This window comes from Physeter macrocephalus, chromosome 11, assembly GCF_002837175.3.
Source record: "Physeter macrocephalus isolate SW-GA chromosome 11, ASM283717v5, whole genome shotgun sequence".
Taxonomy (NCBI): Eukaryota; Metazoa; Chordata; class Mammalia; order Artiodactyla; family Physeteridae; genus Physeter; species Physeter macrocephalus.
In genome coordinates this window covers 143,312,545-143,331,098 of record NC_041224.1, presented here as the reverse complement: position 1 = coordinate 143,331,098, position 18,554 = coordinate 143,312,545, and the positions used below count along the sequence as shown (strand labels likewise).

General features: G+C 39.0%; 1 protein-coding gene across 2 annotated transcripts in view; it reads right to left on the bottom strand.

Moving 5' to 3' along the window:
- Nucleotides 1-18,554, bottom strand: part of SYT16 (synaptotagmin 16) — a 127,989-nt gene that overhangs the window by 101,621 nt on the left and 7,814 nt on the right. The window contains exon 2 of one of the 2 annotated variants that reach the window (XM_028496098.2): nt 17,970-18,011. The exons of the other annotated variant lie outside the window; for it this stretch is intronic. Within the exon in view, the coding sequence (XP_028351899.1) occupies nt 17,970-18,011 (42 nt within the window). The remainder of the gene's footprint in view (nt 1-17,969; nt 18,012-18,554) is intronic. 2 annotated transcript variants of the gene reach the window in all.

The following is an 18,554-nucleotide window of genomic DNA, read 5'->3' as shown; positions in this document are numbered from 1 at the left end:
TTTTTGTAGGTCCTTTTCTTCTCTTGTGTTTCCCACTTAGAGAAGTTCCTTTAGCATTTGTGGTAGAGCTGGTTTGGTGGTGCTGAATTCTCTTAGCTTTTGCTTGTCTGTAAAGCTTTTGATTTCTCCATTGAATCTAAATGAGATCCTTGCCAGGTAGAGTTATCTTGGTTGTAGATTCTTCCCTTCCATCACTTTAAGTATATCATGCCACTCCCTTCTGGCTTGTAGAGTTTGCTATTTCCTTTCCCATGTTAGGGAAATTTTCGACTATAATTTCTTCAATTATTTTCTCGGGTCCTTTCTCTCTCTCTTCTCCTTCTGGGACCCCTATAATGCAAATGTTGTTGCATTTAATGTTGTCCCAGAGGTCTCTTAGGCTGTCTTCATTTCTTTTCCTTCTTTTTTCTTTATTCTGTTCTGTGGCAGTGAATTCTACCGTTCTGTCTTCCAGGTCACTTATCCATTCTTCTGCCTCAGTTATTCTGCTATTGATTCCTTCTAGTGTAGTTTTCATTTCAGTTATTATATTGTTCATCTCTGTTTGTTCTTTAATTCTTCTCCGCTATCATTATTCTGAATTCTTTTTCTGGAAGGTTGCCTATCTCCACTTTATTTAATTGTTTTTCTGGGGTTTTATCATGTTCCTTCATCTGGTACATAGCCCTCTGCCTTTTCATCTTGTGTATCTTTCTGTGAATGTGGTTTTTGTTCCCCAGGATGCAGGAATGTAGTTCTTCTTGCTTCTGCTGTCTGCCCTCTGGTGGATGAGGCTATCTAAGAGGCTTGTGCAGGTTTCTTGATGCGAGGGACTAGTGGTGGGTAGAGCTGACTTTTGCTGTGGTGGGCAGAGCTCAGTAAAACTTTAATCCACTTGACTGCTGATGGGTGGGGCTGGGTTCCCTCCCTGTTGGTTGTTTGGCTTGAGTCAACCCAACACTGGAGCCTAACTGGGCTCTATGGTGGGGCTAATGGCAAACTCTGGGAGGGCTCAGGCCAAGAAGTATTTCCTAGAACTTCTGCTGCCAGTGTCCTTGTCCCCACGGTGAGCCACAGCCACCCCCCACCTCTGCAGGAGGCCCTCCAACACTAGCAGGTAGGTCTGGTTCAGTCTCCTATGGGGTCACTGCTCCTTTCCCTGGGTCCTGATGCACACACTACTTTGTGTGTGCCCTCCAAGAGTGGAGTCTCTGTTTCCCCCAGTCCTGTTGAAGTCCTGCAATCAAATCCCACTGGCCTTCGAAGTCTGAGTCTCTAGGAATTCCTCCTCCTATTGCCAGACCCCCAGGTTGGGAAGCCTGACGTGGGGCTCAGAACCTTCACTCCAGTGGGTGGACCTCTGTGGTATAAGTGTTCTCCAGTCTGTGAGTCACCCACCCACCAGTTATGGGATTTGATTTTGCTGTGATTGCACCCCTCCTACCATCTCATTGTGGCTTCTCCTTTGTCTTTGGATGTGGGGTGTTTTTTTGATGAGTTCCAGTGTCTTCCTGTCGATGACTGTCCAGCAGCTAGTTGTGATTCTGGTGTTCTCACAAGAGGGAGTGAGAGCACGTCTTTCTACTCTGCCATCTTGGTTCAGGCTCCTCAAAATCAGTGATGTTTAAGTCACTAAGTCTACAGTATTTTTGTTACAGCAGCCTCAATGGACTAAGAGAGCTTCCTAGAGACAATGGTGCTTGAAATGACTCTTGAAAGATGAGAAGTTTTCAAGAGGCAGGCACAAGAGCAGGGAGAAGAAACCAAATGTTTAGGTGTGAATGAGCTCGGTATTTCCAGACACTGGAAGACAGTGGCCCAAATCCTTGAAGGCTATGAATCTTTCAAAGGAAAGAAGTCATCCTGGAAGCCTTTTTCTATGAGAAGGTATGAAATCTGATGCAGAGTTTAGAATGCACCCTCTGAGGGGACCCTAGAGAATGGATAAGAGATGGAAAGAATATAGAAATAGAGAAACCAGTTAAGACATTATTGAAATAGACCAGCAGAAGAGGATATATATATATGAGTTAAGGTAGAGGGGACAGAGAGAAGTTGTACTGATACAAGAGAAATTGCAGAGACAGAATCAATATAATTTGGTACATACTGAAAAAACAGAGGCAGGTTAGGATTGCTGTGAGGGATAAGGAACTGAGAAAGACTAATCTCTTACTTTGATGACTAGCTTTCCATAAATAAGAATAAAAGATGATTGTGTTTTTAAACATGTTGAATTTGAGATGTGTGATACCACCGAAGTGAAGGCAACTCGGATATATGAGACCAGAACTCAGGAGAGAGGTCCAAACTAGAGATGCAGATATTTAGCGGAAGTCACGGAAGAGCGCGTAAGAGGGAAACCAATGTTTAAGGAATTGGCAGAGAAAGGTGAATGACAAAGACGTAGCAAGGAGAAAACCAGGAACAAGTGGAGTCCAGAACCCAGGTGAGGAATGAGTTTCAAGGGAGGAATATTCAACACTGTCACTCTCAAATAAGTAAAATGGGCAAGGGGGAACTAGTCATATAATTCAGTGCATGTTCATTAGAGTAGAAGACTAGAGTCCAAAAAATAGTGAGGAAAGAAGCAAGTAGGGGCTAGGGAAATGGAGACTGCAAATGCAGCCTATTTTCCCATTAATCCCTTAAACTAGACTTAGGAAGGTTTAAATCCACCGTCAGAAGCTGTAATGCCCAGTAATTTGTTGCCAGTAACTGCCGTTGAACTGGACTTCTTGTAGCAGAGGTACAGAGGTGTGGGATGGAAGTGGGGGCACTTCAGTCCACTTTGGGACAGCGGCTACATGGAGAAGCACCTTGATGTGTTTTTTTTTTTAAATAAATTTATTTATATTATTTATTTATTTTTGGTTGCGTTGGGGCTTTGTTGTTGCGCACGGGCTTTCTCTAGTTGTGGTGAGCGGGGGCTACTCTTGCGGTGCGCAGGCTTCTCACTGCAGTGGCTTCTCTTGTTGCGAAGCACGGGCTCTAGGCATGTGGGCTTCAGTAGTTGTGGCTTGTGGACTCTAGAGCACAGGCTCAGTAGTTGTTGTGCACGGGCTTAGTTGCTCCGCGGCATGTGGGATCTTCCCAGACCAGGGATCGAACCCGTGTTCCCTGCATTGGTAGGAGGTTTCTTAACCACTGCGCCACCAGGGAAGCCCCCCCACACCTTGAAGTTTTGAGTCAGACGCATATGGTTTGGAATCCCAGCTACTTTACCAGCTAGAGACATGGAAAGAGTTACTGAATCTCCCCAGAACATTTGTCTTTTCTTTAAAAGTAGGAATAATAATCCACCCACCTACTCGTGGACACACCTCACAAAATTATGATTATTAAATAACATAATGTAATTAAAATATTTAACACAAAGGCAAGGTTACACTTTGTTGAATGCCTATGGTTGTTATATTTATTATTACTGATATTAACAATCAAGTTCTTCAGGGCTTCCCTGGTGGCCCACTGGTTGAGAGTCCGCCTGCCAATGCAGGGGACACGGGTTCGTGCTCCGGTCCGGGAAGATCCCACATGCCGCGGAGCGGCTGGGCCCGTGAGCCGTGGCCGCTGAGCCTGCGCATCCGGAGCCTGGGCTCCGCAACGGGAGAGGCCACAACAGTGAGAGGCCCGTGTACCACACACACAAAAAAGAAGTTCTTCACCTGGAGTGCTCTACAAAATCAGTAAGGACTCTTGGCAAGGTCTCTTGGGCACTTGCAGTGAGATAGCACATGCCAGTGGTGAGTTTTCCTGTGAAGTCTGCATTCCCTTGATACTCTACCATCTGCAAACTGATTCAGGTCTATAGATTTAGCTTCTAACCAAAATCTTTTTATGAACAATTCCTGCATGAATCATTCGCAGAGCAGCCAAGAGAAAGGAGTAGTTGCCTTTTAAGACAGAAATACAATTTTCTCATTTAAAAAAATCTGTAAGAATAACTCACATGAAGGTATTTAAGTAGCTTCTACCTTTTGTGCAATTTCTCTACTTTATTTAAATAGCCAGTCTAGGATCCTATGGTGGGCAGACTCTAAGGTGGTCATCCTTACCCCCATCCCTCCCGCCTAGTGTCCATACCTTTGTGTGATCTCCTCCCCTTCAGTGTGGGCGGGACTTGTGATGTTCTTCTAACTAGCAGAGTATGACAGAAGTGATGGAATGTCATGCCCATGATTTCATTATGTAATATAAGATTCCTTTTGCCAGTGGCCTCTCCTCGCTAGCTTGATGTAGTAAGCAACCACGTTGCCCATGTGACAAGGAACTGTGGGAAGCCTCTAGGGACTACAGGCAGCCTCCAGGAGTGAAGGGCAGCCTCCAATCAACAGCCAGCATGAAGCTGGGGCCCTTAGTCCTACTTCTACAAGGAAATCAATTCTGCCCATGACCTGAGAAGCCTTGGAATGTCCACATGAGAAGGCAGCCCAGCTGATCCTTTGACTGCAGCTTTGTGAGACCCTGAGCAGAGGACCCAGCTACCTCATTTCTGGATTCCTAACCCAAATAAACTGAATAATTAATACATATCATTTTAAGCCACTAAGTTTGTGGTAATTTGTTATGCGGCAATAGATAACTAATTCAGACACCATTCAGTTAATTGTGCAGTTAAACCAATCTAAAAGGGTGAGTTAGAGAGAGTTTCTAATATCCAGGGGAGTAGCCATGATCTAAATCAAAATTATCAAATGAAATATTGCTTCTCCTGAATTGTAAGAGATGTGCATTCATAAGCACTGAGAAGCAGGTGTTCGTGGCACCTGTGATGACAATATGCCATATGTGGTGACACAAGGGGTCCAGGTCCATCCCTGGAACAGGCTTCTGATCAGTGCACAATGTAAAGGCAGTGGGGACACCCATGAAAGGCACTGGCTCCTCCAGTAGAGCTTTTGTTTCTTTGCTTTCAACTTCTGGAATCCTGATTTTTTTTCTGGTAAGCCTCCTGTTCTCTATGCTCACACCATGTTTCTGGTAAAGGTCTCTCTCCACCAACCCCAGGAATGACATGTGACTTAGGCCTGGCCAATCAGAGCTCCACATTTCCCTGATCTCAGGAATTGCTAAGGTTTGCCACATAACTCAAGCCAAGCAGAGAGAATCAAGCCAATGAGTGCTAACCCCAGGATTTTTTTTTTAAGTTGCCAGAAAGTGGCATTTCTTTCTCCACTAGATTATAATCTAAGAGGATATAAATCTGGAGCTTCTGGCGACCATCTCACTACACATAGAGCCAGAGAATGGAACCAGCACAGATGGATACAGAAATAAGAGATTGAGGGAGAGAGAGAAACCAAATTCCAAAGACAACATTTGAACTCCTGGATATACCTTCTCATGGAATGAGATTTACCCCCACATTTGTCAATTACTTGAGCTCAACCACTCTTCTCCTTTGCTTATAAGGAATTGAGAAATTCCCTACATAATTTGAGTTTAGTTCAGTTGTATAAATAGCATGGTTTCTGGTACATAAACAATATTGCCTCAATGCCATTTTACAGCTAAGAAGTCCGACCTTGCAAAGGGAAGTATCACGAGTAAAAATGATCTAGCACAGACTCAAATGAAAGTAACTACTTGTCATTATAGGTCTAAATGCAGGAAAGCAATTTTCAAACTTCCCATACAAGCAGTGGCTGCTTTTTGCAGGATCAAAACAGGATAAAAACTAGGCAGTCCCAGAAAAACTTGCAGTTCTTATTTTGGTTTTGAAATAGACTTTGATATCACAGCTTAAGAAGATAATGCTTGAAGTTCCAACTTCATAATGGTTTCTTTTCCCCCAAAGGAACTGATTTTTGAAATGATATAAAAGTTCTTGAAGTCCTTCTGTGTCATGAACAATAAAGTCTCCTGTGATAATCCTGTACCTGACATCCGTAAGCAAAAGATTTATGAAACATCAGAAAAATCTCAAAAACAACAGAAACTCCAGAGTAATAACTAGACAGTATTACTGATGACCAGATGCTGATAAGCTTCAGCAAAGCCACATTTTACAATCATTCCACCAAACACAGTCCTCATCCTACCCCATGGCTTGTCCGTTTACTGTTCGCTCTACTAGGAATGCTCCTTCCTTCAGATCGCTGCATAACTGTTGTCTTCCCAGACAGGTCATTCTATATAAAGTATAGGAAGGACAACCCTATATAAAATAACACTCACTCAATTAATTTTTATCCCCTTATCCTGTTTTATTTTTCTACATGGCATCTATAACCTATGTTATATAAATTTGTTTACCTGGTGAACATCAGAACGGGTAAGACTTAGATGTCCATTGTGCCAGTTACCTATCATCTCCAGAAAGTCCCAGTTCACCTGCAAATTGTAGCTCTTGCACAATTAACATAGACTATTTCAAAATCTACACAACTGCTTGAACAACACTTTAATTACTACACTGGTCAAGGTCCAGTCAGAAAACAAAACCCACAATAGGTATTTCAACAGAGGGAATTTAATATAGGGAATTGGTTCCACAGGTATTGGGTATTGGATAAATAGAAGGAGGAAAAGAAGTAGCCCAGAGATTGTAACTGCAGGAAGCAGCTACCACCCCTCTGGCTGGGGAAGCAAAGGGAAGAGGTCAAGGTTATTATAAACTAGGAGCTCAGAGGTGAGGTGCTATGGATATGCAGCTCAGACGTCTGAGGAGGGGAAACTGCCTGGTCAGTGCTGTCACCTCTGAGTGGAGTACAATGAGCCTGGATCTGGAATGCTCAAAGAAGCTGGAGACTAGAACCCACACTGCTGACAGCACTGTGAAGGGCAGTGCTGAGATGCCAACAACAGGAACAGTGAGCAAAGACAGGAAAAAGTAAGCCCTTTCTCCTTACCTCCCATCTTCCAATATCCCTCTACTGCTCCTCTTGCATAGATCAGAGAATACCCCCAAGCAAAGGCAAAGTGGAGTTTGCAAAATTCCAGCCCCAACATCCAAAGCAGGATATGGAGGAATGGATTTGAGCTGAGAGACAATAGTTTAAAAAGCAGCACACATCCTAATGCATATCTCCAATTTTATTTTCATAAGAAAAAAGCCAAACTTCAAATGAAATGGTACAATCCTTGACTTCTGACTGTACTATCACTAGCTCTTTCTTGTAAACCTTGTCAATTTTAATCCAGAGTACCATAGATGAACTTTGGGTGGTGCAGAAACCCATGAAATTTTATTGCTAAAAAAGTTTGATATGTTATGCATGTATCTTCCTGCGTAAGTAGGTTCATAACTTTCATTAAAGTTTCAAAGAAGCCTGTAACACCCCTTAAAATTTGGTATCACTGTCCCATGTTCTCACTCATTATTTAAACTTGTTATGGAAAACACAGACAACCCGTAGATTCCTTTAATGCCTTAACACACACTATTGGTTATGACTGTTCGTTATAGGGAAAAGGAACCAATTTGAACCACCACAAGAAAAAGTGGGGCTAGAGCAAGAGTATCAATTCGAGGGACCTCAATGAGGGAAGAAATTACCATGTTTACAAAAGGGGCACAAAATAGGACTGTCTCTTTCATATATCCCATCTAAATACACTCTAGTATACGTGCTCAGAGATATACTTACATTGCAGAATTATCTGTTATGGTAGTGAAAATTGGGAAATAAATTAGATGCTCATATGAATGGATAAATTAGATCAACAGAAGAATGAATCAATTAAATGGAATGTTAATACAGCGGATTACTATATAGCAGTTAATATAAACCATATGGACATGTATCTGAACAATGTAAAAGTGTAACATTGAGTGGAAGCAAAAACAAGTTGCAGAATAAAATACATTCAATATTATATCATTTGTATAAAGCTTTAAAACATGCAAAATTATGTTGCATATAATTTACAAATACCTGCAGCAAAAGAATAAAAACACAATAGGAATCATAATGCCCCAAATTTAGGTTTGTTTTACTCCTAGTAGGGAGAGAAGGGGAAGAAACAAAGAGGGGTCCTCAGGGGACTCCAATGACCTCCATCGTGGATGGCTTCTTTAAAATAAATCTGAATTAAATATGGGAAAATGGTAAGACTTGGCAAAGTTAAGTGGTGGGTGTTTGCTGTATAATGCTATATTTTTCTATGTTTTTTAAATGTCTCATAAATGTAAAAACTAGGAAATGTGAAGGGCACTAAAAGCTCCATTAGCAATGGCCTAGACCACCCTTATCAAGAGCTCAAAGGGAAGAGGAACTTATAATCACACCTCAGCAACTCTTTCCATTGCAAGGCTCCTTTTCAGAAACACTCTCCACAAGGGTGGACACTGGAAAAGAGTACCAGGGAGGGAGAAAGGGGACTTACCAAACAAAGGAAAAGATAAGAGGGGAAGAAGAGGAGAGGATAAACGCTCCATGTTATTTTAAAAGATAAGCAACACACGAACAATACAGGTAAGAATCTCCCTCAGCAAGAAGAAACAAGGTACATAAGTGAAAAAAGTTCTTATTAAGCTGTAGTTCCTACCTGGCTCTGGCTTCTTCCCTGTTGAGCTAGATAATTGCAAAAAATAATACACCTGACTCAATTACGGTGTGTGCCTGCGGGCAAGGAAGACTCCTGAGCTTTTACTATCAAGTAATTCCATTATTAAGGAAAAGTTTCTGGTGCCTTGGGAATTGTGAACATGGAATTTAAGCTTATTTGTAGCATAATTTACCTCTAATCCATTCCTAATGGTGGTAAGAAGAGGAAAATAGAAAACGGGCTTTCTCATTTTAAACCTGTCCTTAAAAATGTCCTACCGTGTATTATAATATCCAGAAATCAAGGCAAAAATTGAATCTCTATTTGACCATTTATATAAGTTACGTGTTCTAACTTCTGTCCATATAAAATGGTGTTACATGTCTGAAATTTCCTTTTAAAATGACACAAAGTTGCAAAACAAGTAACAATGGCAATAACAACCCTCCTTGCCTTAAATATCAAGGCTCTGAAAACTGGACATCAGCCCCTGGCATGTTCATTGATACCCAGCTTTTCTAAAACTTGCAAGTCAACATAGCAAGAAAATTAACTTCATAAAGTTTTTAGAAAACAAATTCTGAAGCTTTTGCAGAATACTCAAACTTTTTCAGGGACAATTCTGGATAACCAATGACATGGTGGCAAATGCTATCAAATGAAGTACTAACAAATGAAGATAAATTTAACTAGGGATGGGTTTACTTTCAAGAAATCACTTGGGCAATGAAAAAGCAAAGTTCCAGTATTGCAGTTAAAGGAAAGGCAGGATGCAGCATTTCACGTTCAGTAATACATCCTATAGAAAAGAAATGAAGCCTGTGTAATTTATAAATCAACTGCATGCTCTTGCCTGATACCATTTACTCTCAATTGCCACAAGCAATCCCCAAAACATCGACAGAACAAAGTACCTTCAACCCATAAAAGCTTGAGACCAACCAGTAACTAAGAACTGGTTGGGACAGGATTTTCCCATGTTACATTAGCCTTGTCAAATAATCTGATTGGAAAATCAGATTATATCACCATGATTTCAAAGCCTGCTGTTCTATTTTTTAAATACACTCCATCTAGTCAAAGAGTGTTTCTAAAGTTCTACATGCCAATGTACTCGGAACACATTAATTCCATTAGCAGGCTATTTCAGGAAACAGTGAGCATGTTTCTTGGAAACAAATATATGTGGTTGAAAAACAGCCTCAAAAAAGTATGAGGTGAAAAACTGAAAACAAAGATGATTTTAAAATGCAATAGAACTCCTTCCCATCACATATTAAAGGTGTCATAATTGCTTCTCGACTGAGAAGTTGCTGTTTGGGATTTGGGTCTTTAAACCAAAAAGCCTATCTTGAGATGGCACTATAAGGACTCTATCTGCCTCTTAATCACAGGCAACTGCTAAATGAAGTGCATCTATTTTCTCTGTTACATTACTACTGGCAACCAGGTCCCCAGTAAGTGCCCAGAAATGTTTCCATGGTTACAAAAAGCATTCAGCATCCCTCTTGTTTTGGGCCAATTTATCTTAAAATCTATTGTGGAGAAAAATATGGCACATTAAGGAGCATAAAATCAAGATACAATGTTATGAAAAGAATTCAAGGTTAAATGGGAAAAGCAGGCTTGACAAGGTTTTTTAAAAAGTGCATATAAATCACTGATTAAAATGCTGCCTTTTCTTAGTGTATCTCCAAATACATCTCTCTAATAGACTGTAAAGCAGCCCATGCACTGAGGCTGACAGTGATCTCCAGTATAAGAGAAAAAAGGAGCAAGTGAGGATAATTTAAGAGTGTTAACTAGCAGGTAACCCCCCCCAAAAAAAAACAAGGGTCTTAATATTCTTGCAGCTGAGAGTCCAGTCCCATACTCTAGTTTCAGAGGGTCCTTAGGGCATTTAAATATTTTGAGGAAAGAGAGGAATAAGAGTTTTTGTTCATTGTCTATAAGGCATGTGAAGTAAATCAGTGGACTCCATCTCATCAGGGAGAGGGAGAAAGAGGGAAGTTCTCTAGAGACAACTCAGTAAAGCTCCTCCTTTATAAAGTCATGAGTGATTTGGGCTAGTGGGGCTGTCTCATTCTCAGTCTCTGCTGCATTCCCAACTCCTACTGCCACCAAAGAGCCAGGGCATTAAAAACATTTTTGCATCTTCTGGAACATGTTAAACAAATGGTATAAGCATTTCAATAATATGAAGGAGAGGTCCACGGCTTATGCTTGTGTAGATTTGTCCATTCCCCCCCAGGGCTTTGTACATGGTAGGCATTCAATAAATATTTGGTTAACTGAGGAAGGACATCATACAAGACATCTCTTTACAGAGGAATGTTTCTCCCCATACTACCTATACATACATGCCACCCTTTATCATTTTTCTATTCCTCTTATTTTCACTGTGAAATGGAGAGAAGTGAGAGGGATTTAAAGTCATAATGCTATTAAGGACTAATTTGAAGAATTTCACTTCCAAGGAAGACAGAACAGATATACTTTTCCCTATTCTTCCCCCCAAGTACAACTCAAAACTCGAGACATCGTATATAAAACAAAGATGAGAAGACTGAAAGATGCAGAGAAGAAGGCAGACCAGCTGCCTTGAGACTCAAGGAACAACATGGAGGTGAGTTTTCTAGGTTCTTTTGCCTCATATATCTCAGACTTGAAGCTGAGGAAGCTGGCAACCCAGAAACGCCAATAAGCACAGACCAAAAAACTCAAGAGATGCCTGTTCTCTCTGTGCAAAGGGCCAGGAAATGGGCAGACTACCCAAACAGAAAAGTTTTAGACAATAAGTGTCTAAATCCAGCCAAATAGCACAGAAAAAACTGTGTCCCCCACCCTCACTCATGCCAGCAAAGGCCAGAGAGACAGCCTAGACTTCCATCCTCACCAAGCTTTAATGAGGGACCCCAATATCCCCACTAGGGGATGCCAGAGAAGGCTGAGTAGGAATCCAGACCTTTCATCCTTGATGGCCAGTAGTGAGCATCCTGTACCCTTGCAGTATCAGTGAAGGGCACATGGGGAGCCTGCACCCAACCTGAAGTAATGAGGCACCTCTGTCCCACTCTACTTGGGTGGTGTCAGAGGAAGTCTAGTGGAGACTCAGGATTTTCACCATCAGTGCGGCTATCTTCACCTCCATGTCAATGGAGACCACATGGAGAGATGGACCTGCCATCCAACCCAGCATTAGTGAGGAGCACTCCTTCAAGGGTTAAGGAGGCCAAGAGGGAAACCTGGACTTCTGCCTCCACCTAGCAATAATAAGGTGGTACCCCACTGCCCCGCCAGAGCCCTGTCAAAGACTCTCTTTAGTTGAGAGGCCTTTTAGGGGGAGTAATATCAAAATAAGGACAACTATTTCTCTTTATGTGTTCGTATCGGCTTACACACTGTTTCTTCTTACCAGCTACTACAATAGCTCCCTAACATATATCCTTTCCTCCAGTGTAGCCTGCAAACTGATACCACAGTTATCCTTCTAAAATGGAGTTCTGTTGGTATCACACTGGATTAAGAGCTCTTTGAGATTCCCAGCTGCTTACGAGACAAAACCTAATCCTTAACACAAAAAACAAAGACCTTCCCAATTGCAGCCTATGCTACTAGCCCCATCCCTGAAAATGTCAGTCTTGTCCACGTGTCTGTGTTCATGCCATTCCTTCAAATGGAATGCCTTTCTCTCTCTACTCACCTCTTAAATTATAATTCATTCTTAGGGTTTGTAGCCCTATATCATCTGCTCTGTGGAACCTTCTCTGATCACCACTGGCAAAACCACCTCAAAAGTTACCAAGTAGATAACTGTTCTAATTTTCCATAAACTTTTAAAAATGGGACTACTTACATGTAACTATCTCTTAGGCATTAGAAAACTCCTTAAGACAAATATTTTATTTGTACATTTATCTCCAAGCCCAAACATGCCACCCAAATTAATGAGAATGTCCAACTTAATTTTAGAGTTTAGTGTTAAGTGTGCAAAGCTCTATGGTCTAGCTTCCACTTAGGATGTAGAAAAATTGGAAATAATGCTCTCGCTCTTTAAATAAAAATTAAATCTGCATAATATGTCAAATTACACATTTCAAAACTCATCAGAGAGCTGAGATCATAAAGCAACCAACTAATCCAAAAGTTACAAAAAGAAAACTTCTTTCCATGGGAGAAAGGACAGAAGCGTTTGCTTGCCAGGGGCAGATGCTGGATTCATATAAGCTGGCAAGAAAAATTAAGCTAATATTTTCAAAGAACTTCTAAAGACCAAGTGTGTACTAGCACAAGAGTAGAGAACCCATGGGAGCCACAAACCCCAGGGAAATTGAAACCCACTTAGAAGCCTGGCCCCACAGAACTCACCTGGTACTCACAAGAAAGAGCAGAGTGGGACAGGGCAGGAGTGGAGAAAGGTTCTCTCATGGTACAGTCCTGGAGTAGGGGGAAGAGCAGCTGCTATAGACAAAATCAGAAGTCTCACCAGGATTCCTCTCTCATCTTTCCACTATGGAATAAAAGCCACAAGCCACTTGGGAAAAGACAGCAAATCCCATCACCCTCAGACCATAGGTAGAGACACATTAAGGTGAGTGAATAGAACAGAATAAAAACTACCACCGCTGGGGAAGGGGTAGAAAGAAGTTCTGGAGTCATACCAGTGGAAATCCCCTAACTCTGAGGGAGGGGCAAGATTACCAAGAAGGCCCTAACCCAAGACACAGGAACATATAACCTGCCTAAGACAGAGGCCGCTCCAGAACAGCAGAAAACAGAAACTTCCAACACAACAACACCATATGAGTAAACACCAAGTAATGAATAACATCAGGCTCCTTCTGGGAAAGGGTCTACAGCCTGAAAACAGAGACCCTCTCTGGGGTACAGGCAATGAGAAGAGACTTGAAGCTGAAGATGGAGCAGATTTTGACAAAGCTCTGTAGCAAACAAGCCCCTACCCTAAACACAATGTAATAATAGAGGGTTTTGAAGGCTATACCACAAGGAGATAACAATAACAACAACAAAACCGAAACCCAGCTCATAGTCTGACTAAATTGACTCAACCCCTTCACACTAAAGGGCCAGCACTAGAAAAGGCTCACCTACTTCCAGGCAGACATACTATTTACTTCCCCTACATATGATGTTCAATTTTCAGTCTAAAATACAAGAAAAGCAAAAGGGCAGAAAGGAAAAATACACTGTCAAGACACAAAGCAATCAAGAAAGCCAAACTCAGATATGACTCAAGTGTTAGAACTATCACATAAGGAATTTAAAAGTACTATGATTAATATTCTAAAAACATATTAATAGTGGAAAAAGGGAGAAACATGCATGAATTGATGAAGAATTTCAGCAGAGAAACTGAAATAACTTTTTAACCAAATCAAAATGCTAGAAATGAAAAACAAGGTAACAGAGATGAAGAATACTTTTGATGGACTAATCACCAGACTTCACACAACCAAAGAAAATATTAGTCAACTTGAAGACTATGTCATTAGATACTATTACCCAAACTGAAATACAAAGAGAAAAAACAAGAATGAAGGAAAGAAAAAGAACATTCAAGAGCTGTGGGATGATATCAAATGGGCTAGTATTTGTATAATCGGAATACCAGAAGAAGGAGCAAGGGAGAATGGATTAGAAAAAATATTTGAAGAGATGATGGCAAAGAATTTTCCAAAAGTAATGAAACTCACTAAATCACAGACACAAGAAGGACAGAGAACACCAATAAAAAGAATACCAGAACACACACATACACATATGCAGTACAAATATAAACATACACACACACACACACACACACACACACACACACACACACACCAAGATATATGCTGCTGAAAACCAAAGATAAAGACAAAATCTTTAAGGCATCCAGCGGGAAAAAAAGACACATTATATGCAGAGGAACAAAAGTAAGAAAGACAACATGCTTCTCATAGGAAAACTATACAAACCACAAGACAGTGAAACGGAAACCTTAAAGTGCTAAAAGAAAAATAACTGTCAACTCAGAATTCCATACATATCTAAAATATATTTCAAAACTAAATAAGAAATATTTTTCAGACAAACAATAACTAAGATAATTCATTAGCTGCATATATGCACAAGAAAAGTTAGAGTGCTTCAAATGACATAAATGATGTAAATATAGAATTCTTTTTTTCTTATTTTAATCACTCTAGGAGACAACCAACCAACTAAAGCAAATATCAAATATCAGCGTATTGAGTATTTATTGAATATGTAAAAGTAAAATATGTAACAACAAAAAAATAAAGGATGGGAAGGAAGAATTGGGAGTACACTGTTGTAACATCATCTAACTATACCTGAAGCAGTACAATATTATTTCAAGATAGACTGCGATTAACTAAAGATATATGTTGTAAAATCTTAGGATGATCATTAAACTTTTTTTAAGAGATAAAAATAATGAGCCCATAATGGAGATGAAATGGAATCACAAAAATATTCAATCCAAAAGAATGCAGAAAAAAATAGGATAAAAGAAACAAAGAATAGATGAAACAAATAGGAAAAAATCTAACAAAATGATAGATTTTAATTCATTATCAATATTTACATTAAATACAAACAGTTTAAACATACCAATTAAAAGTAAAAGATTGTCAATCTGGATAAAAAAGCAGGACCCAATTATATGCCACGTAGAAGAATTCCACTATAAAGATAAAGATAGATTTAAAGTTAAAAGAGTAGAAAAGAACATGTCATGCCAACACTAATGAAAAGAAAGCTGGAGTAGCCATATTAATATCAAAGTAGACTTTAGGTCAAGAAATACTACCAGGGATACAAAAAGGTACATTATATAATGACCAAGAGGTCAATTCATCAAGAAGACATATATTTCTAAAATGTGTATGTATTTAACAACAGAGCTTCAAACTACATGAAGCAAAAACTGAAAGAACAGAAAAGAGAAAAATAGCCAAATCCACAAGTAGAGTAACCAACAGAACAAAATAAGTAGACAAAATCAGTATAAAAATAAGTATACAGAAAATCTGAAAAACAGCCTCAAACAACTTGAAGTAATTTATAGAACACTGTATCCAATAACAGCAAAATACACAGTCTTTTTAAGTACACCTGAAACATTCAACAAGTTAGAACATGTTCAGGATCATAAAACAAAATTTAATATTTTTAAACTAAAGTAATACAAAGTACATCCTCAGACCACAACTGAATTAAACCAGAAATTGGTAACAAAGTTATCTAGAATATTCCCAACATTTGGAATCTAACCTACACACTTTTAAATAAACAATGCATCAAAAAGGAAGTCAAAGGGAAATTAGGAAATATTTTAATGTAATGAAAATAAAAACAACATATTAATATTTTTGGATGTAGACAAAGCAGCGCTTAGAAAAATGCATCCATTAAATGATTATATTAGAAAAAAGAACAAATTAGACCCAAAGCAAGCAGAAGGAAGAAAATAATAAATAACAGAATTCAATAAAATTAGGAACAGAAAAACAATAGGGAAAAATTAATGAAACCAAAAACTAGTTCTTTGAAAAACATATAGACATATAGATAGTCCTCTACTCAGACAGACCCCACACCCCTGCAAAAAATGAAGATAAAAATTACCAATATCAGGAAACAATGGAGACTACTATATATCCTACAAACACTAAAAGGATAACAAGAAAATACTATGTCCATAAATTTAACAACATAGATGAAATGAAAAAAAAAATTCTTGAGAAACACAAACTGCCAAAAGTCACTCAAGAAAGACAGACATCTTGAATAATCCTATACACACTAAAGAAACTGAATTTTTATTTCAAAATCTTCCAACAACAAAAAAATTCCAAACTCAGCTGACTTCAATGGAAAATTCTAGCAAACATTTAAGAAATAAATACTGATTTAACACAAATTTGTCCAGACTATAAAAAGGAGAAACATTTTACAACTCATGTTATGAGTCCAGCATTACCCAGATACCAAAACTAGACAAAGATATTGCAAGAAAAGAAAACTAGAGACTAATATCCCTAATGTAAATTGATAAAAATTCCTCAACAAAATATTAGCAAATCAAATCCAGCAATATATGAAAAGAATAGTACATCACGACCAAGCAGATTTTACCCAGGTATGCAAGACAGGTTCAACACTCAAAAATTAATCAGTATAATTCATTTCAACAGATTAAAGAAAAAAATCATATGATCAGCTCAACAGATGCAAAACTGCACTTGACAGAATTCAACATCCTTTTTGATTAAAAACTCTCAACAAATTGGAACAGAAAGAAACTTCTTCTATATAATAAAGAGTATCTACAGAAAGCTACATCTAACTACTAGGTAACAGTGAAAGACAAAGATTTTCCACTAAGCCCAGGATCAAGGCAAATATACCCAATTTCACCATTCTTATTCAACATGATAATATAGTGTAATCAGTCAAGAAAAAGAAATAATAGACATGGGTATTGAAACGGAACAAATAAAACTGTCATTTGTGTGATTATATTATTATCTACGTAGAAAATCCCAAAATAGCTATAAAAATGCAATTAGAGGTGGGGCTTCCCTGGTGGCGCAGTGGTTGAGAGTCCGCCTGCCAATGCAGGGGACACAGGTTCAAGACCTAGTCCGGGAAGATCCCACATGCTGTGGAGCAACTAAGCCTGTGCGCCACAACTACTGAGACTGCACTCTAGAGCCCGCGAGCCACAACTACTGAAGCTCACGCCCTGAAACGGGAGAGGCCACCGCAATGAGAGGCCCGCGCACCACAACGAAGAGTAGCCCCCACTCACTGCAACTAGAGAAAGCCCGCACACAGCAACGAAGACCGAATGCAGCCAAAAATAAATAAATACATAAATAAATTTTTTTAAAAAGCAATTAGAACTCATCACTGAGTTTAGGGAGGTTGCAAAATATAAGATTATATACAAACATCAATGGCATTTCTATATACTAGCAAGTAGCAATTAGAAATTTAAAGTTATAGATATACTATTTACAATTATATCCCAGAAAAGGGAAATACTTAGGTATAAATCTAACAAAATATGTATGAGACCTGTATGCTGGAAACTACAAAACAGGTGAAAAAAATTAAGAACTAAATAAATGAAGTGGTATACCATGTTCGTAGATTTAAAGACACACTATTCTTTTTTTAACATCTTTATTGGAGTATAATTGCTTTACAATGGTGTGTTAGTTTCTGCTTTATAACAAAGTGAATCAGTTATACATAAACACATGTCCCCATATCTCTTCCCTCTTGCTTAAAGACACACTATTATTAGCATGTCATTCTCTCCAAACTGATCTATGGATTCAACAAAATTCCAATGAAATTCTCAACAAATTTTTTTGTAAAAATCAATAAGCCTAATCTAAAAACTATATGGAAACAACTAGAATGGTCAAAACAATTTTTAAAATATAAAATTGAGGGCTCACCTGATTTCAAGACCATAATGCTATAGTAATCAAGACAGTGTGTTATTAGAGAAAGAATACAAATGTAGATTAATGGGAAAATATAGAGTCCGGAAATAGACCCACACTTATATAGATAATAGATTTCTGACAAAGATATCAAAGCAAACAATGGAGAAAGAATAGTCATTTCAACAAATGGTATAGGAATTATTAGTCACCTACATGGTGGGGGAGGGCTTAATCCACACCTTGCTTCATATAAAAAATACCTCAAAATGGATCATAGCTCTAAATGCAAAATCCATAACTTTAAAATTTCTAGAATAAAACAGGAAAAAAAATTCTTTCTGACCCTGGGTTATAGAAAGATTTCTTAGATATGATACCAAAAGCACAATTCATAAAAGAAATACTTGATAAAGTGGATTTCATTTAATTAAGAATCTCTGTTCTTTGAGGGACATTGTTAAGAGAATGAAAATTCAAGCCACAAAACTGGGAGAATAGGGCTTCCCTGGTGGTGCAGTGGTTGATAGTCCGCCTGCCGATGCAGGGGACACGGATTCGTGCCCTGGTCCGGGAAGATCCCACATGCCACGGAGC